At 50.7% G+C, this 20561-nt stretch overlaps 1 protein-coding gene and 1 pseudogene across 1 annotated transcript; both read right to left on the bottom strand.

Moving 5' to 3' along the window:
- Positions 1-1271: 1271 nt before the first annotated feature.
- LOC136663814 (glucagon receptor-like) lies at positions 1272-18242 on the bottom strand. Its single transcript, XM_066640761.1, has 13 exons — positions 18168-18242; positions 15846-15942; positions 15165-15272; positions 14799-14920; positions 13898-14004; positions 13413-13569; positions 12227-12386; positions 11671-11731; positions 9717-9786; positions 4087-4175; positions 2495-2633; positions 1751-1792; positions 1272-1343 (listed from the first exon to the last, which is right to left on the bottom strand). The coding sequence occupies exons 1-13, from the start codon at positions 18240-18242 to the stop codon at positions 1272-1274; spliced, it is 1299 nt and encodes a 432-aa protein (XP_066496858.1).
- Positions 17411-17531, bottom strand: LOC136633961 (5S ribosomal RNA; annotated as a pseudogene).
- Positions 18243-20561: the final 2319 nt, after the last annotated feature.

Genomic DNA, 20561 nt, shown 5'->3' with positions numbered 1-20561 from the left:
TCAGTAACTCTCAGGGCACATGAGGATGCCCTAGCATCACACAGATTGGGAGTTGATGCTGGGTGAGGATGAAGGAGGGGTGGACTTTGCTTCCCCACTTGGGAGGAAGCATTTTTGGGAAAGAGGGCCTTGTGCATCGAGAGAAGGCAGTTGGTTGTTCTAGATGTGAAACGTCCTTTGTTGGCGAGGCAGTACAAGGACTTGTAGTTTGTCCCCTTGGAGTTTCTCCAGGGTTAAGCCTGCAGCTTGGGAACTGCAATAAGGAAGTTGCTGGCTCAGCAGAGTCCTGGCCTGCTGCTCCCATGTCTCCCTTGGTGAGCCCAACCTCAGTTGTGCAATTTCTGCACTGGGCCTCACAGTCGCTGCCAGGAACGGGAGTGTTCCATTGAGCCAGTCAGGCTGCATCAACAGGCCAGTTCCTGAACTCCAGAGGGGAATGGGTGACACAGGCAGCAAGAGTCCAGGACTGGCCCCAATGCCTGAAGGACAACTCCCCATTCATCTGCTAATGGCTGCCTGCACTGATCTTCAGCTGGAGGTGCAAAGGTCTCCACCATGAGTAGCTGAAGTGGCCTTGCACCACATCTGAGCACCAGTCCACCCAGCAGCAGCTCTCCAGGGGATTAGACATAGAAGGATCTGTCCTAGACCTACATGGCGATGCAAAGGATTTGAACCTGGGCCCTTCTGCATGCAAAGCACTTTGTGATGGCCCCTTCCCCCTCCATTCTGCTGGGGGGGGGGGGTTCCCTCTCTAGTAGCAAAGGCATGAAGGCTGGAGGGTTGATAGCAGCACTGTACAATGTCATCAGGCAGCAAATTAAGGCCCTTGGTCCGTACCAAACTCTACTCCTACCGCAGCCGAATCTAAGGTTGTCTCTTGTGTGTGATGCATATGCGTCCTGTGGTTTCCTGTTCCATAGGTTTCTCTGCAGTCTCTCAGGGTGGGGGGAGGGTGCTCCCAAAAGGTAAGGCAGTTCCTCCATCACACTTCTTGTGGTCCACACACCCACTGCTTTCTCACCCTGCTGCTCCTGGCCAGCTAAGCTGAACTCTGTGGTCCCAGGACTGGCAAACCAGTTCCTTCTATGCCCTCTACAAGGTGCCACCCTTGGCCTGCCAACAGAGCTCTGGGTAAAGCCACAACTGGCACTAGCCTTCCCAAAGCCAGAAATCATCTGCTGAAGAGGCTGAGAACGGAAGGCTCTTCCAAGGCCCACTAGGGCGGTTTCTCCGCATTCTTTGCTTTTGTTTGGCACCGAGCGTCTTCTTCACTGGGTACAGCAGACGGCTGGGTGATCCAGTTTCCAGAGCTGCCACTTCTTTTTCATTTCAGATTTCACCTGCACAAAAGGGGAGAGTGGCACCCTCTTGGTTTTCTGTCTGAACCCCTGGGCGCATAGCACAGATCCCGATACCCGGCAGGTTGACCACCCCACAATCTTGCAAAGCAAAATAGAAAGAGACATCTCCCCCCCCCCAAAAAAAAAAAAAACCCCACATGGAAAACTGCAGGGGAGACTCGTCAAATTCTGAAAGCTGGTGGTGTCGTACAGAGGCCTTCTAGCCAAAGTAATAAGCCAGATTGAGGGCCAGCCCAGCTCTGAGACCAACTAAGGTCCTGGCAAAATTGGAAGTTCACAAGCCCTGGGACGGGCCTTCAAACAATTAGCCCTGTCTCTTGCGTCTAATAAAAAGGATGTGGATGCCCCACAAGGCACAGTGGGGAGGGGGGGCAATAGACACCTACCTCCTTGTTTGCAAAGCAGTACAACACGGCAACCAGGAAGCCCTGCAGCAGATAGAGAAACACACAGCCTGAGCCTCCAAAGATGGGCAGGCACTGACCTGGTCATAAAGGGGCTGCTGCTCTCCACCCCTGTCCTTCCTATCTTTTCACTCCAGCCACAGAGTCCAGCTGTCCTTGGGGCCTTAGGTGGTGGACTGGTCCAGGGGTGACCACCTTACCTTTCCTGCCCTCTTCCATCTTCTCCCTGGATTCAAAAAGGGGAGGGCAGAGAGGAAGAGGAAGTATGGCCCTAGCACACCTCTCCTCTCCCACCTACCCTTATACTTCTCCTCCATTCCCCTCTTCCTCAAGAGGAAGAAGAAGGGAGGAGAAGGAAAAATGGAAGAGGGCAGGAAGGGGGATGTAGGCACCACTGGACCAATCCACCATCTGAGGACCCATGCACAATCCCCCATGCACAACCTGGCTCTGTGACTTATCCTTGAGCAAAACTACTTCTAGAACATTCCATATCCCATGTAGCCAGGTGGCCTTGCAACTCATCGTATCCCCATGCCGACGCCAGACAAGAGTTGTATCATTCTATCCATCTCTCGGTGTTCCTACCGTGCACCCCAGACCAGCCAATCTGCATGCAGGAAAGTTCTTGGTAGGAAGCCGAGGAGGCGCAATCCTGGCAGGGAGGAAATCAGACCTCTGGGTAGTCCTTTCCAGAATGAGACCCAGGCACACACCCCCACTGACCTGGAAGGAGTTGAGGAAGAGTGTGGCAAAAACTTTGATGTAGCGCAGAATTCCGGTGGTCTGCTCGTCAGTGGCAAAGATGAAGACCACATCGTGGATGCCAAAGAGAGGAATAAGGGTGAGGGTGGCTTTGGCTAACCTAGGAGAGGTGGGGGGAAAAAACAGCAACCATGAGATTAGCCTCGCTAGGTCATGCTTGGAGCACAGTGTTCCTTTGAGAAGTGGTTGGGCCAAGCTGGACATGTGGCTAATCACTCTCAATTTAAAATGCAGGTTTAAACTGGAAGGGTCTTAAACATTCAGAGTTCTCCTCACGGTGATGCCAAAGCGGGTCACAATCTGCCTTCAGCAGTGCCTCAGTGCCATTGTATTCTGATCTCTGCCTTGTGCTCTTTCTCTCCCCTAACTCTCAAAATTCAGCTCCTGCTATTGCCTTGCCCTCCCTCTGCATCCAGCCGGCCTGGAACTAAAGAAGGAACAGAAGGACACACATGAATTGGCCGCCACTGGGTGGTCAAAGAGGAGAAATTGATATGACCTCCCATGCCCCAATCTTCCCACCCACTGGGCTCTTGAGGGTGGGTTCCCTGTTGCAGCTTGGGGTGTGCAATGGGTCCTAGCACCTGCCAAGTTGAAGATCGCTGTTTTAATGCATGAAAAACATCTGCAGTGGAGTGGGGGCAAGTGGGCAATTTTTCTCTGATCTGGGACCCGCAGGGAGGTTTAGATCTTGATGCCCCCACCCCCGAAGGCTGTGATCTGATCTGTCAGAATTCTCACCATACGTCTGCTCTGAGGCTGCAATTCTAACCACTTTCCTGGGAGTAAGCCCCACTGAACAAAATAGGACTTACTTCTGAGTGGACCTGGTTAGGATTGTGCCCCGAGTCAATTAAGAGGCACACCCACTTTTAAGTACACCCCTTTATTGGCATACCCTGCACATGCCGGATCTTGTCTGATCTCAGAAGCTAAGCAGGGTCAGACCTGGTTAGTATTTGGATGGGAGACCGCCTAAGAATACCAGGTGCTGTAGGCTTATACCAGGGGTGCCCAAACCCCAGCCCTGGGGCCAAATGAGGCCCTCGAGGCCTCTCAATGTGGCCCTCAGGGAGCCCCCAGTCTCCAATGAGCCTCTGGCCCTCCAGAGATTTGTTGGAGCCCACACTGGCCCGATGCAACTGCTCTCAGCGTAAGGGTGACTGTTTGACGTCTTGCGTGAGCTATGGGACGAGGGCTTCCTCCACTGCTTGTTGTTTCACATCTGTGATGCAGTAGAAGCAAAGGAAAGGCTAGCCTTGCTTTGTGCAAGGCCTTTTATAGGCCTTGAGCTATTGCAAGACCTTCATGCATTCATATACGTTCATCTTTAATATATTTATTTATGTAAATTTATTTAAATTTTAAATGTAAATTAATTCTTTTTTTCCCCGGCCCCCGACACAGTGTCAGAGAGATGATGTGGCCCTCCTGCCAAAAACCTTGGACACCCCTGGCTTATACCATAGTCTTTTGAGTCTTGCCAACCATTTATTGGCACAACCAGCTGCACATCCATTCAGACGGGCAGGAGGCCCAGTGGTCCGACTCACCTGAGTTTATAGTCCGCGTAGCCCTTCTGATTGGCTCGCAGCTTGGCCAGGATCACTTTGAGGATCTGCATGAAGATCAGCAGGTTGAACTAGGAGAGAGAGAACAGAGATGCTGCTGGGAGAGGAGGGGCTATGGTTGACCAAGAGCTTTTTCAAATGTCTTCATAAGGCATACGCAGCTGCTTCCTGCCATGTCTGGCCACTGGTCCGTCTAGCTCAGGATTGCCGACGCAGGCCGACGGTGGCTCTGCAGGGTCTTTTCTCTGCCTGGAGATGCTGCCAGGGATGGAACCTTGGACCTTCCACCTGCAAAGGCAGTGCTCTCCCATGGAGCTATGATCACATCCCTTCGGAAGCAAAGTCCCCCCGCCCCCAAATCTTTCAGATTTGAAATTCTCTTGTTTCACCTTAATTGTGGATTGAATTGAGTTCCATGGTATTCTGTACCATGCACAATTATTTCCCGTCATTTATTTATTTATTTTTATACAGGTATTTCTATACCGCCTTTCTTGGTCCTCAGATTTCTCCTTAGACTTTATTCAAGGCGGTTTACATAGGCAGGCAAATTTAAATCCCCGTAGGGATTTTTACAATTTTGAAAGAAGGTTTCTATCTTTCAAGAAACCACAACATTCAGATGTTTCTTTCTTGATCTGGTCGCACATTCTGGCCTCCATCCTCCCACGCTCAGAGCAGATGGAATAGCTCGGCTTCAGCTTGTCAGTTGCTTCAAGGTCGCACGATGCCGGTGGCCTCGAACTGGCGACCTTCAGATGTTATCTTCAGGCAAATGGAGGCTCAACCCTCTAGATCAGACCTCCTGCCCAATGCCCGAGTCATTGTCTCGTTCATTCATACAAAAGCTCTTCTTTGGCTTTCCAGGGCCTTGCCTCTCAGGCCAAATTCTTTGGGTCGTGTTGGCCCCTTAAATCCCTATACTGGCTTCCTGTCTGCTCCCAGATAAGACCAGAAGGGAAAGCTCATTGTATCAGGGCCATGGCCCATCTTGCCCAGTATCTGGTCGCTCACAGAGGCCCAACAGCTCCCTCTGGGAAGCCCACAAGCAGGAGAGAGTAGAATCTCTCTCACTCCACTGCTCCCCTGCAACAGGAATTCAGTGGTACACCGCTACTGAGCCTGGAGGTAGTATGAAGCCAACATAACTACTAGCCACTGGTAGACTCTTCCATGCCGGATTCAGCACAAGCCCTTCACTCACCCAGCTCCACAGCCCTCCTTCTGCTACCATCTGGAACGGCCTCCAAGAATTCCTGCTTTCCCACTTCTTCAAGTCCTTTCTGGAAACCTGACCTAATCCTTGAAGGCCCTGGCACAATCCCTTAGGCTGCAATCCTAACCACACTTTCCTGAGAGTAAGCCTCATTGAACAAAATAGGACTTACTTCTGAGCAGACCTGGTTAGGATTGTGCCCTTAGTCTCCATAGCCCATGGTAACCAAGCCTAAGTACATGTCGCTGGAATAAATACACATTCTTCCCCCCTGGTTATCCCAGCCTCCATTCCCTTTCCCTCCGTTGAACCATCACTTGCAAGCTCCTGGGGGCAGAGACCCGTTCCCTTATTCTTTGTGAAGCATCATGCATTGACTAATAACAAATCATACTGCAATTCTGTTGTTAATCCATTGTTACTTCAGATCTTTATACTCCACTTTTAAAATCTGAGAACGTTTCCAAAGAGGCATCCAACACATATTGGTAAACACACAAATAAGTTTAGAACATCAAGCACATCAACTCCCACAGAGACCAATCAGGAAAGGAATAGCCGGAGAAGGAGGAAGAGGCCAGAGGCTGTGGACGTGTTTAAATCAAGACCAATTGCCATTCATGAAAAGTTCAAGCAAATAAGTTCTTCGGGGGGCGCACCTAGAATTCTGCAAGAGGAGGTGCTATATGGGACTCTCCAGCAGGGCCACCCCAAAAGTTTCCTTTCGCCACGTGCACTCCCCCCAACTTCATCACCAAGTCTGGATCCCCAGGCAAGGAGGGGAGGCAAGTCCTTTATTTACAACGGCTGATTGCGATTTAGATCTTTGAACTTAAACCTGGCCGATCCACACCACGCTGGAGACCAGAAGAATCTTCCAATCGGAATACTGAACCATTTGCGTAGCACTTTTCAGGCATACAAAACGCTTCGTATGTGTGAGTCTGCTGGTGTTCCTATTACAACCCTTCCGAGGCAAATGGTGTTCTCCCAGCTGGGCAGTGGGCTACGCTGGCTTTGACAACCCCAACTCACAAATGCCAGTGTGAACTCAGAAAAGGGCCTGAGCTCCCCGACAGTTGACAGTTGCTCCCACAAGTTGCTGCTTAGCAACACAGTGATGGAGAGGAAGGAACCTTCAGGTGGGTGTGACTCGAGACTTTGCCTTCCCCCCCCCCACAGGTCTTGCTCCTACGTCCTCCAAACAGAAGCAGGTCCCTCGCCTCCTTTTTCCAGGACCCTTCTTTTGCCTATCTACTCCCCCCCCATATCACTGACGGGTCACTTGACCACACCTGTGGTTGCCAACCATGTATCCGAACCCACCAGCAACATGCCTCAATGTTAAGTTATCCGATTCCCGGGAACAGCGCAGACACACTGCGCCCTACATCTACCCCATGGGCATCTCCCCTCCTTCTCACCACCGCGTCAGCCAGCGCAGCATCGTCCCGGAGACCAAACCGCCGCGAGATTACGAGGTCTGGTCGCTGTTCAACTTTGTCTTCCTCAACTGCTGCTGCCTGGGCTTTGTGGCGCTCTTGTACTCCATCAAGTCGCGGGACCGCAAGATCGCGGGGGACATCGAGAAAGCCCACCACTACGGCAGGAAAGCCAAGAGCCTGAACACCGCTGCCCTGATCATGAGCACTTTTTTCATCATCTTCACCATCACTGTGCTGGGTGCTCTGTTAGCGACTCGGGCCAAACCGCTGGGTCAGTTGTTGGGGCAACTCTTCCCGGTTACGCCAAAAGAACCAGAGAGAACCATTGCAAATTCAACCCGCAACTGAAAAATTGCGCACCCAGGAAGTTCTTCTTGGTATGGCAGCCACTGTGAGCATTGACCTATCTTCCATTACGATGGCTCCCATCTTGTTCTTCCCATTACGAAGGAGGTGGTGTTCCATAAATGTGGCTTACAGGACTAGCAAGTCGGGAGGGGGGGCAGAGGCTCCTGTTTGCCCCTCGGAGCCCTGATGCAACTGCTCGGCTATCAAGAAAGGCAAGAGGTTGGGACGACCATCTTTGGTTGCTTGTCTTAAACTGGGAGAAAAGATGGGTGCAGAAACAAACTTCCATCAGCGCTGCCGATGAGAAGCATCACCATTTTCCAGTTTATTTCGGGATTTCAACCACGCTCCTTGCCAAGGATGAATTTGAGAGCTCTCTGGTGCCCAAATGTGAAGTCTGGCGTGAATTCTGAACCAATAAATATCTACGCTTAAAATGAAAAGCAAGGCAGTTGTCCTGAGTAAATCTTACAGTTGTCCTCTGTAAATCTCGGGAAGCCAAGACAAGTCACCTTTCCAACCCCAAAACTGTTTAAATCCAACCATAAGCATTAGCCCCTTGAGCGCAAGAGCCATTTCTGTGGTTCTGAATATAGGTCAGGGAAGGGAACTCCCAAGAGAAGACAGGTTGACCAAGGGGAGTAGGGCCTAGTGGTCAGTGCATACTCACATACCCCTTACATAAGAACATAAGAACAGCCCCACTGGATCAGGCCATAGGCCCATCTAGTCCAGCTTCCTGTATCTCACAGCAGCCCACCAAATGCCCCAGGGAGCACACCAGATAACAAGAGACCTCATCCTGGTGCCCTACCTTGCATCTGGCATTCTGACATAACCCATTTCTAAAATCCCTTCCTGCTTTCCATTTTCCCTTTATTGGACCAGCAGTCGAACGGCAAAATATCTTGGTAGATTTTATCCACTGCCACCATCACAGGCTATAGAAACCAGTCGGAGGAGGAGGGCCATCTGGGGGAAAAAGAACCCTCCCCGGAGATCACTCTGAACCCCAGGGGTTCCTATTAAAAATCAATCCCACAGTAGCAGCATCTGCAGAGATGCAACCATCCACTAAATTACTTGTGAACATGGACCAGGCAGACAAAGTGCCAAAATGGAACTAGTGTTAAGAAGTCAAAACAAACGGGATTAAACAAAGTGGGGAAAGAAAGGTGGGTAGTAAAAATACAAGCAGGTGGAGACCATGGGTAGTTCCAGTGCTTGTGTTTTTTTTTTTGGAGGGGGCGGGCATGAGCTCTACCTTAACTCCAGAGCTCAGGCCAACCAGGTGGGTAGACCTGGGATCTCAAGCCAAGGTTTGCATAACTGGTAGAATTGGGCTCAGGCCCGGATTTTGAGCCCAGAGCTACCTTCCAGGTAGACCTGGGCTTCCATTCTGACTCTGCCCTCTGGAGCTGCGCCTTCCAAGCAGGTAGATCTGGGCTCCCAGCTGTACTTGGGCTTCTCCACATCCTGGCGGGCACCCTTGCCCACTGGCATGACAGTTTGGGTGGGGCCATGCACCCACGCCCCCCTTGGATCCACCCCTGCTGGAGTCAAACTCCCCTATGTTTGGCCGGAAAGCACAAAGAAACATTTTCACCCAAAAGATGCAATAACCCTGACTATCCAGCAGATGAAACTGGGATGCCACTGGATCACACATGTTGTGTGTGCCCGCCGCATAAACACAATATGTTCCAGCAGGTTACCCAGTGACTATTGGGCGGCTGCAACAGGTGACACTGCTTTTTCAGTTGCAAAGCATGTGTGGAAGTGGCCAAGGGTCAGTGGCAGGGCACCTGCTTTGCATGCAGAAGACCCCAGGTTCAGCCCTCACCATCCCCAGGCAGGGTGGAAAAAGACTCTAGGAAGCCACTGCTGCCAGTCAGGGTTGGCATAATTGAGCTAGGTGGACTAAGGGCCTGACTCAGTATAAAGCAAGTACAAAGCAAGGGCCTGACTCAGTAGAAAACACCCATCAGAAATACAAGTGTTCAGAGCATTCCACATGTCCTATCTCATTGGGATCCTTCCAACCCTTGTTGGCATCCTTCAGTCTCGGAAGACTATGGTATCGCACTCTGAATGGTGGCTCTGGAACAGAGTGTCCTCTCCAGTGCGTGAAGCCTGGGTAAAGTAGGTATGGAGGATAGGCTGTTACCCATGCAGCAAATCCCCCCTCTCCACGTCGCTGAAATGGTCCAGTGGAGAGGCCAATACAGTTGGTTCCAGCGACATCCCAGGAGTTGCCAGAACGTGACTGTGTTCAGCCATGAACTGCCTCAGGGACTCCGGCTCCAGATTTGGCCTCGAGGTTGACTCCTGAAGCCTTTTCCGTAACTGGATGTAGCCGCAAGGCAGCGGAGGTTTGGGATCAGAGTTTTCCTTCTCTCAGATGAGCTGCCTTCCCAGGCTAACGAGTCCCATCTACCCTTTCCAACCCTACAAGGTTGCAAAGCCACTGGGTTGAAGCGGGAAGGGTGCAGATGGTCTTCATTTGTGGCAAAGCTTTCCAACTCATAGCACATTCCCCTGCCCCATTACACCACCCCAGAAAGGACCCGTGTTCCCCTTCAGTCACAAGGGGAGGCACTTACCACAGATGCTAGCAAAATTGGGATTCGGATAATCCACCAGTAAGCCATGTTCTCATTCACCGCCCAGCACCTGCAATGGGACAAGGGAGAAGCGGATTGTGGTCCAAAGCGGGTTGTTAATGGAACAGGTAAGAAAGACAGAGGCCGGGATGCAGCCAACATCCTTGATGCCCCGAAGAACTAGGCCCAGCAAAATAGAGGACTAGGAAGAGCTGAAGTAGCCCAGGAGTTTGGCCACTGTGTTGGATTTTTATGGACTGGGCCTCCCTATTGTTCCTGGTTGTCTATACCAGGGGTGCCCAAACCTCAGCCCTGGGGCCACTTGCGGCCCCTGAGGCCTCTCAATGTGACCCTCAGGGAGCCCCCAGTCTCCAATGAGCCTCTGGCCCTCCGGAGATTTGTTGGAGCCCACACTGGCCCAACGCAACTGCTCTCAGTGCGAGGGCGACTGACCTCTTGCTTGAGCTGTGGGATGAGGGCTCCCTCCACTGCTTGCTGTTTCACATCCGTGATGCTGCAGCAGCAGCAAAGGAAAGGCCAGCCTTGCTTTGAGCAAGGCCTTTTACAGGCCTTGAGCGATTGCAAGACCTTCATTCGTTCATATAAGTTCATCTTTAATATATTCATTTATGTAAACTTATGTAAATTTATTCAAATTTTAAACGTAAATTAATTCTTTTTTCCTCTGGCCCCTGACAGACTGTCAGAGAGACGATGTGGCCCTCCTGCCAAAAACTTTGGACACCCCTGGTCTACACCATCACCCCAATCGGAACCTAGCTACACCGTGTCAAAAACAGCCATGTGGCAAGATACACTCTGATGGTTGATAGTTCTGAAGCTCCCCTGGAAACAGGCGGAGAAGTAGGCAAATTATACAGGGAAAGCAAGACTGCCTTTCCCCAGCTGTGACTTAGCTCTGCTCCTTGTCTCCTTTAAGTAACGCATTTCCCCCAGAGGTTGGGAGGTTGCAAGAGGAGGTTGGGTGGTTACTCCATGAGGGACAATTTCCTTGAGCAAACCACAGTTAGAACAAGCCACCGCTTCCCAGAGTTTGGAGGCAACAGGAAACTGTGGCTTATTCAAAACTAAGAGTGGAAGCTTCCAGTTCTTTCCCTTGCAAGGGGAGAGAGAAATATGAAACTGGTAGACTGTCCGCAGCTATCCAGAGTTTCAGATGTGGGTCTTTTCTAGCCCTGCTTGGACATGTTGGGTTGAACCTGAGACCTTCTGTCTGCAATTCATATGCTCAGCCAATGAGCTTCAAAAGGGAGCAAAGTTATAATTAAGATCACTTCCTTTTCCATTGACATCCCAATCCTATGCATGTCTACTCTGAAGTAAGCCCCATTATAGGCAATGGGGCTTACTCTCAGGTAAGCGTGGTTAGTAAGTGGTAAGTGCGATTGTAGCCTTAATTGTATAATTCAGGGGTGGGTGGACTTCAGGGCTGCAAAATCTATTTTGATTTTCCTAGAATCCCAAGGTTCGCTAACCAGAGTCGGATGCAACATAGTGGCTTAGGGGGCCTGAACCAATTATGTCTTGCACCCCCCCCCCCGGGCCATATACTTGTAGGATGACCTGCTAGTACAAATCTACGTCCTAGTTACTACAGATCGGATATTTGAACGCAATACTCTACAACCGGTCAACAGGCCTCTGCACAAAGACACAAAATAAAGCAACTAATTAATGCGCCTTTTTCACAGATGAGGAACACTGAGGCAGAGTAAGAAATCAAGAGCCCAGGGTCAACCACAGCAGATAATTCTTTCCCTTGCAATTATTCAAATGACTTGGAGTAAAAAAACACTTTCAATCTATTGCAGATCACCTAGAGTTTATCAGTACATCTCAATCCACCTTCCACCTGCTCCAGGCATAGCCTAATATTCCATCGGTGTCAATCACCTGAAGCCTCCATCTCTCCATCCAGCACCCTCATACTTACTCCTTGTTCTCCTTCAGGTACTTGGCAGCCATCCACGGCACCACAAATGCCACCGGGGTTCCTGCAAATCCAAGAGAAACATTTCTACAAACTGGGCATCTACATGCCCTGCTCAAGCACTGCCCAGCCAGGCCACTGCAGGCTAAACAGGAGAGATCTTTGGCGTCCCAAATAAAAAAATACTCTTTTTGGCAAGGGCTGGGGAACAGAAGGAGGGCACGTTAGGGGCACTGAGGACAGGAAGCTTCTAGAGCAGGGGTCGGCAACCTTCTTCCACATGGTTGGCGACCTTCAGTCTTGAAAGACTATGGTATAAGCCTACAGCACCCGGTATTCCCAGGCGGTCTCCCATCCAAGTACTAACCAGGCCTGACCCTGCTTAGCTTCTGAGATCAGACAAGATCCGGCATGTGCAGGGTACCACATAGAGGTCAGACCTTGGGCACCCTCCCCCACACACATGCAGCTTGGAAAATCCTTGCCATGGAGTTCTGCATAAACTGGCTCATCACAGCCTAGTCCAGCAACAGCTTCCTCATCCCTGCCTCCTCCTTACCCCAACCCAGGTAGAGGTAGAGGGTGTAGTAGTTCTTCTCCGAAAATACAGCTCCGATCAGAAGCTTGTACAGATAGACGGCTTCCACCAGAAACCAGTAGTGATTGGCCAGAATACAGTACTGCATCAAGACTTGCGCCACGCGACAGCCAATCGCCACCTGGGGAGAGAAGGACCAGCTACAATGAACAGCAGGTGGAAAACCACAAGGATGGATGGAACCTCCCAGACAAGTGTACAAAATACAAAATTACAGGTTCTTTACATCGTGTACTTCAGAGGTTCAAAGTACGTTGTGTATATCACCACAGATACGTCATGGTGTGGGGCAGGGGGGCCGATGTCCGTGTGTCGGTTTGTAGGAGTGTCACTTAAAAAAAAAAAATGATCCCATAGGTTAAAATCTCCCTCCTCTCAGAAAAGCGGCACAGCAGGAAGTGGGCTGGAATATAACTTTTAAACCTGAAATACTAGTTTTCTAGATGCAGGGAAGATGTTTTGTTTTGAAATCTATAGTGCCGGCAAGATGCATGGTGTCTATAGTGCCAGCAAGACAAAGGCAGGTTGCTGCCCCAGGGAGCTTACAGTCTAGATATGGACATAAAGTAGACAACAGAGAGAGGAGGTAGATAAAAGCAAGGAAAAACATACGTAATTGGTTTGTAAAGTTACATTGACTGTAAGTTTAGATAAAGCAGGGACCTGGACTAGGCACAGACAAAGAGGAAGAGGCTTGTCTAAGGCCACTCAGCTCAGAGATCAGATACGAGTTAAGAAAGTCCTGATTTGTAGCTCAGGCTTTTAAAGCCCAATCCTATGCATGTCTACTCAGATGTAAGTCCCATTACAGTCTATGGAGCTTACTCCTGGGAAAGTGTGGACAGGACTGTAGCCTTAGCCACTACACTACACCAGCTTTCAGACAGAGTGCTCACTCACTGCAGAGAATATTCCATAATCTATAACAATAAAATAATATGCCACAATGGGAAACTGCCCTTTCCCAGGCCCCCCCACTTTCCCAGGCCCCCCCACTTTCCCAGGCCCCCCCCACTTTCCCAGGCCCCCCCCACTTTCCCAGGCCCCCCACTAATGGTACTTTTGGCAGGGGGCCCAGTCTCCATTAGCATTGGTGAAGACAAAGTGTTGCACACTTTCAGAGTGGTTGGTGGCCACCCCCGCTTGCCTCATTGCTCAGCAAGGTCTCCCAGTCGGACACCTCGAAGATCTCCTTCCCCCAAAGCTTCTCCAGCAACACGTCCTTCATGATCACCGAGGCGGCCCGTAAGCCGAAAGAGGCAAAGAGGTTTGCGTGAATGTAGTTCCGGGTGCAGCGAAGCTTCCTGGGGAGCGAAAAGCAAGTTGCGCTTAGAGGCCCAGGATGGCAAAAATGAAGCCCAGCCCTGCAGAGTATGTTTCCAAAGAGGGCATTTTCTTTGGCAAGAGAGTGGTTGGCTTACATCACACACACACACACACACACACACACACACACAGAGGTAGATATTCTGAGGCTAAATTTCTCTTGCCGAACTCTCTTTTCAGTCACACAGCAAGGTAGGCACACACAGACCTCACGCCTTTGAGGGGCAGACTTTGCCACTCCAGAGCTTCGCAGCAACAGGAAAAACCATCACTGGGCACCCTATTGCTTTGTCTTAGCTGCGGTACCTGAAGACAGTCAGGATCAGGAAGGCCAACACGAGAGCAAGCAGCGACAGGGAGTAACCCACTGTGTAGAGGACCTTGAAGCTGACCATCAGCTGGTGGGCTCCCTCCTGTCAGGGAGAGAAGGAAGTCCCTATTAGAAAGCCAACTAGCAGCACTTATTCCCTAGAGTTCCCCCAAGCTCTGGGCAACATCCATGGCTCCCTTCCTTATCACCACAATCACACTGAGGGGCACGCTAGGTTCGGACCAAGTGACTGGCCCAAGCTCAGTGAGCTTCAATTGGCTAAGTGGAGTTCTGAATCCCAGTCTCCCAAGTCCACCACTCTAGTCACTAGACCACACTGCCTGGCAGCCACTGAGACCCCCTTTCGTCTGCCCCTTCACAGCCAACAAGAGGGATACAACTGGATGCAAGGATGCCCAGGGGGGGTCAGAGGGTGCGATTAGGATGCGTGTACTTCTGGCACATGGTGTGTGGGACTGGGGGGGGGGATCTGCCTTTTAAAATCATTCGTAACAACTGGAACAGGGACCAACTGGGGCTCAGAAGCAGGCAGAAACCAGCGAACCAACAGAGAAAAATTGATGCCAGTTTCTCCAGTGCTAGCCAGTCACCCCAGAGTCCTAGTAGTCCTTGGCCAGGAGAGGACAAAGCAGGAGGAAGCTCATTTCTAACCAAACCACTGGGTGGGAACCAGCTGGTCTAGTTTCCTGTTTGAGCTGTGTCCTGTGGCACACTGGTTGAAAAACCATTGTCCTAGAGGAATCCAGCATGATCCCTGGCTGCACCCTGGCAATCCCGTGCTCCCAAGCTGTGCATACGATCCACCAGGAGCCGGAAATCGGATGCCACGTGAGCTTGACCCCTGGTAGGCAAATCCCAGCAGACCACCCTTCTCACCACTTCACCGGCAGCTTCCATCTCATCTCTGCACTGGGAATGATCCCTCCAGGGCTCTGACCCATTCAGCAGCAGCCACTGGCCGTCGGGCCCACACTTGCGGCTCACCAGCCCGTGTTTCACTGCAAAGAGAAAAGCTCCGGCTGCAGACCCTGGAAAGTGCCTGACACTCTGGGCCACCACTCTACTCCTCCAATCCTCTTCTGATCCCATCTCTCTTTTCCAGTCCATAGAGAGCAACGCTGGGCACATTGCGAGGGAAGGGAGAAGCTACATGTGGCACACTGTCTCATGATACACCAAAGCAAGCACCCTGGGTTCCTTTGTAAGATGCTGGTTCAAAGCGGCCCTGAGAACTGGCCTCACCTTTTTCAAACCAGGGCAGGTAGAAAGGGCAGGAGACGTTGACAAGGCTGCCTGGGCTGCCATCTGGCCAACACGCATACATGTCAAAGGTCCGGTTGCAGAAGAGCCCTGCAAGAGACAAGAGCAAAAGTGAACAGGTGGGGGTGAAGCTTATCACCTAGACTGTGAGGAGGCCAAAGGCTGGTAGTACCTGCACTCCATCCTAAGGACCTAACCAAAGCACTTCCTTATCTTTCCCCAATTCAACCCTGCCTCCAACTCCCTTCCCATCCTCTGTGGTCTCCCTTGTGTCAATACCTAGATTGTAGGCCCCTGGGGCAGAGACTTGTCCTTCCCTTCCTTTCATTCTATGTAAAGCCCAGTCTCATAGCCACTACTTTGGGGGCACCGCACCTCCTTATCCACGGGTCCGGCGTTCATGGATTTAAGCATCTGGGGGTGCCGAGCCGATGGCTGGAGGGCATCAGCAAAACCTCTTGTACTGAGCATGCCCAGTGCAGACACATGCAACCAACAGGAAAGGTTTACTTCCTAGAGGGTTCGCACACGAATAGCAGAGCAAAGAAAGACTGGAATCCTGAATTTACTGCTGGAGTCAGCCACTGAGGTTCAGGATATGGTGAGCGCACCTGATATTCTGATCACTTTCAGAAGACAGAACAGAAAAGGGTTATCCCTTACCCGAGGGATAAGGCTCAGTCTCGATCCTCTTGAAGCACTCGTCCTTGTACCTCACCCACTCTTCAAGGGTCTTCTCCAGAATCTTCCCATCGCAGTTCTGCAAACACGCCCAACAAGAAAGTTGAGCCTTTTAAAACAGGGGTGTCAAACATAAGGCCCGGGGGCCGGATGCGGCCCACAGAAGCATTTTACCTGGCCCTCAGGTTCTCAGCAGCTAAGCAATGCTGAGGTCTTGCCTAGATGCCTTTAAGAGGGGACCGGACAAAATTCTGGAGGAAAAGTTCATTACGGGTTACAAGTCCTAGTAGGTATGTGCAAGCTCTTGGTTTGAGAGGCAGGCTGCCTCTGATTGCCAGGTGCAGGGGAGGGCACCGGGACGCAGGTTGTGTCTGTTGTCTTGTGTGCTCCCTGGGGCATTTGGTGGGCCACTGTGAGATACAGGAAGCTGGACTAGATGGGCCTGTGGCCTGATCCAGTGGGGCTGTTCTTAACTACAATTCCCAGGAAGCCTTGCAGGTCTCTTGTTATCTGGTGTGCTCCCTTGGGCATTTGGTGGGCCACTGTGAGATACAGGAAGCTGGACTAGATGGGCCTTTGGCCTGATCCAGCAGGGCAATTCTGATGTTCTTAGGTCTCATTGCTGAAAGGGTGGCCTGCATGATAATTGGGCTCCCCTATATCTTGTAATACGATCAAGCTGTGTATTTTCTCATCTGTCATTTGCAGCTAATGAGTTCCTACAAAGTGCTTCTTTCCGGTTTTGACCTGTTTGACGACATCACTTCCTGCCAAATGACATCATCAGTGTAGATGATGTGAAAACTATGCCCTGGGTGCCCCACAAACACCAGCCAGTAGGATGGCGAGTAGATTTGGAGGCACCCCAATGTCTTTTGTTTGCAGAAACATTTTAAAAATAAAAAAAACAAGAGATTTTACAAACTCAAGGGAGTTATTGCTATCGTCGTCTCATAGACTTGTTTAAGGACATCACTACACTGTTGAATGACATCAAATCACTGTTTAATGACATCACGACACGTGAACTCAGCCTCTGGAGGGGGCAGGGCTGGCTCATTTATGAGGCCTACTGAGGCCGTCATCTCAGGTAGCAGACTGGCAGTGGGAACACATTTCCATCCACTCGCAGGCCTCCTCTAATCCTCTTCCACCCACTACCTGAGTGGAAAAGGAAGAAGGGAACAAAACAGAAGTGTGGAGGGCAGAAAAGTGGTGGGCTAGAGTGTCTGAGTGGCAGAGGCTGCCACATCGTCAGAGGAAGGAGGTAGCATTTGGTTGGCTGCCTGAAGTGCCAGGAGATCTTGGGAGAAACAGACTGCCCACCTCACTACTAGAAGTACTGGCCAAGCAATGGTTGGTTGGCAACCTTCAGTCTCGAAAGACTATGGTAGAAGCCTACAGCACCCGGCATTCCCAGGTGGTCTCCCATCCAAGTACTAACCAGGCCTGACCCTGCTTAGCTTCCAAGATCAGACAAGATCGGGAGATAGTGTTCAGTATAGGGAGATGGTTGGCAACCTTCAGTCTCGAACGACTATGGTATAAGCCTACAGCACCCGGTATTCCCAGGTGGTCTCCCATCCAAGTACTAACCAGGCCTGACCCTGCTTAGCTTCCAAGATCAGATGAGATTAGGTATGTGCAGGGTAATGGTCTAATGTAGACTGGGAAAGGGCTTCTTCCCCTCTTTACACCTGCTCCATCCTCCTTCCCTTCTTCTGTTCTTTCCCATGTGTCAACATCTTGATTGTAAGGAGCTCAGGGCAGAGCTCCCTTTTCACTCTGCGTAAAGTGCCATGCACATGGACAGCACAACAACAGAGATGCACAACGATCTTTGTGTCTCCCAGTCAGTGCTTCTGCCAGGGCCAGACCTGGGCTCACCCAACGGTGCCTCTACCCTCCATATAACTGTGCAGTGGACACGACCATTGTCGCTGGTCCTGAGGGTTCAGGTGTTGGCCCAGCTGGGTGGACTCTCTGAAGGGCATGGGCCTCGATCTGGCTGATGTCACCCCTGCTCTGGTTCAGCCGTCCCCAGACACACCCCCATCAGGCTCCGCTCCTCAATCTGCCTGGTGCCCTCTGTTAGCGCCGAGCCTCCCAGGGGTTGAGTGCTAGGAGACATGGCAACCATAGCACCCAACAGAGGATCGTGGTGGGGTAGGGGAGAGTGGGCAGGTAAGATTCTGTCTCTCTGGACCTGGGTTGGGTTGAATGTTTAGGTCTCCGCTTCAACTGGTAATACCATTGAGCATTGCTGGTCTGCTCTGTAATACCATTGAGCATTGCTGGTTTTACCTCCACGGCGATCAGGCTCATCCAGAGGAGGTGTGCGCACCTCACCAGGCATCGAGGAAGAAGTGCATCTCTCATGCTTAGCCGTGGTCCGCGGCACGTGGGTCGCGCAGGCAAACTAGGGTTCCAGGGCCCCTGAGAAGGAGACAAAACAAACATGTCAGGGAACAGCATTTCAAAGTTAAGTGTTGAAGGACCTTGAACAAACGATGCCCAAGTTCGTAGCTTGGTGGAACAGCAGCTTCTCAGACTGCGGAGGGTGTCAGGTTGAACCCTGGGCAGCATCTCCCAGTAGGACTGGGAATCGGCCCAGTCTGAAACATCAAGAGAGCTGGTGCCACTTCGTGAATACAATACACTGAATCCCCGAGCGATGGACGTCTACGTCAGCGCTTTTGCACCAGCACAGAAGTGCTGGGCCAGTAACGGCATTTCAACCTACGTACCTTCCAACTTTAGACAAACCTCCAGAATGGAACCAGTACATTTTTGGGGAATAGAACTGTGGAGGAGAAGAGAGAAGGAGCAGGCACTTGGAAATGTGCCTCTTTGCCCAGTTAGCAGGGGATTTGAATAGGACATCCAAAAAGGTTGCGTGATGGTCATTATTCAGCCAAGGAAAGGAGGGAAAGCAGTTTAATCAAAAGCAAAACCACCCTGACTACAAAAGGCCCCAAACAGAAGCGCCAGATTCAATCATGACCCCAAAAAAAGAAAAAATCCTTTGTATTTTTATCCGGCTCTGTTGAAATCAATGAGTGTCTCAGGATCTCATCAAGCCTCTGCTCACAGAAGGCTGCAGATGAAAAGAACCGGTGGACAGCCAGCCCTGAAGGAAGAACAGTGGCAAGCCTACTCATGGTCTTCCATTGACCTGTTTCGATGCCAACCCTTCTTCATTCATTCCTTCATTCCACCTTTATTGGCATAAACAATCCAACAAGCAAACAAAATTAAAACATTCAGGGTAGCCACCAATCATTGATCAGGCAAAGAAATACAGAGGAATTTACGCCTTGACAGTGCCTTAAATGTATATTTTGCTGCATTTGATGAGCGGCACTCATTTCTCCCGTCTAACAAGTACCGGACCAAGTCTGTATCTGAACCATGAAAGCTTTCCAGAAATGGATATAGAAATCGATGGCGTAAATCAATATAGTGGGTATAGTACAGAAGTACATGGGTCAAGGACTCTTTTGAGGTCAGGTCGCAAGAACACGACTGGGGACTTTCCAATTAAATCTTGCTCTTAGTACATTTGTAGGTAAGATATTAAATTACCCAGGGTAAAGGCTCTACGAATCTGAGGTGAACACAAGAACGATAGATAGCTTGAACCCGCCAACCCTTCTTGCTGCCTCACACAGGACTAGAAACTTTTAAACCAAACCAAAAAAAAACAGCCACCATGGTCAAAGTGCTGGTTTGGGTGCCTTTTGTAGAGCCAACTCAGAACTGGGCCTCTCTCAGCCTCCCCCCGCCCCCCAGCTAGCAACACCAGCACTGAAGGGGCCACAACAGGCCATCAAACAAAACAATGAAAGAAATTAATAAACGTGACACTGTTTCCGATTCCTGGAAGTCGCTGCAGCTGTGGCTGCACTGGGGGGGGATTGCTTAGACATGCTTTTGCAGGTCAAAAAGGCTGCAGAATATGCTCCCATTATGCAAATCAACATCAACAGAACATCAACAGAGCATCAACCTCTACAGAGATGACCCCTCCACACAATTGGGTGGAGCTGTACAAGAACATAAGAACATAAGAACAGCCCCACTGGATCAGGCCATGGGCCCATCTAGTCCAGCTTCCTGTATCTCACAGCGGCCCACCACATGCCCCAGGGAGCACACCAGATAACAAGAGACCTCATCCTGGTGCCCTCCCCTGCATCTGGCATTCTGACATAACCCATTTCTAAAATCAGGAGGTTGCACATACACATCATGGCTTGTACCCCATAATGGATTTTTCCTCCAGAAACTTGTCCAATCCCCTTTTAAAGGCGTCCAGGCCAGTCGCCATCACCACATCCTGTGGCAAGGAGTTCCACAGACTAACCACACGCTGAGTAAAGAAATATTTTCTTTTGTCTGTTCTAACTCTCCCAACACTCAACTTTAGTGGATGTCCCCTGCTTCTGGAGTTATGTGAGAGTGTAAAGAGCATCCACTCTGTCCATCCCCTGCATAATTTTGTATGTCTCAATCATGTCCCCCCTCAGGCGTCTCTTTTCTAGGCTGAAGAGGCCCAAATGCCGTAGCCTTTCCTCATAAGGAAGGTGCCCCAGCCCCGTAATCATCTTAGTCGCTCTCTTTTGCACCTTTTCCATTTCCACTATGTCTTTTTTGAGATGCGGCAACCAGAACTGGACACAATACTCCAGGTGTGGC

The sequence above is a fragment of the Tiliqua scincoides genome, chromosome 13 (assembly GCF_035046505.1).
Source record: "Tiliqua scincoides isolate rTilSci1 chromosome 13, rTilSci1.hap2, whole genome shotgun sequence".
NCBI classification, from domain to species: Eukaryota; Metazoa; Chordata; class Lepidosauria; order Squamata; family Scincidae; genus Tiliqua; species Tiliqua scincoides.
Note: the sequence above shows the minus strand (reverse complement) of the source record. Positions and strands in the feature narration are given on the sequence as shown.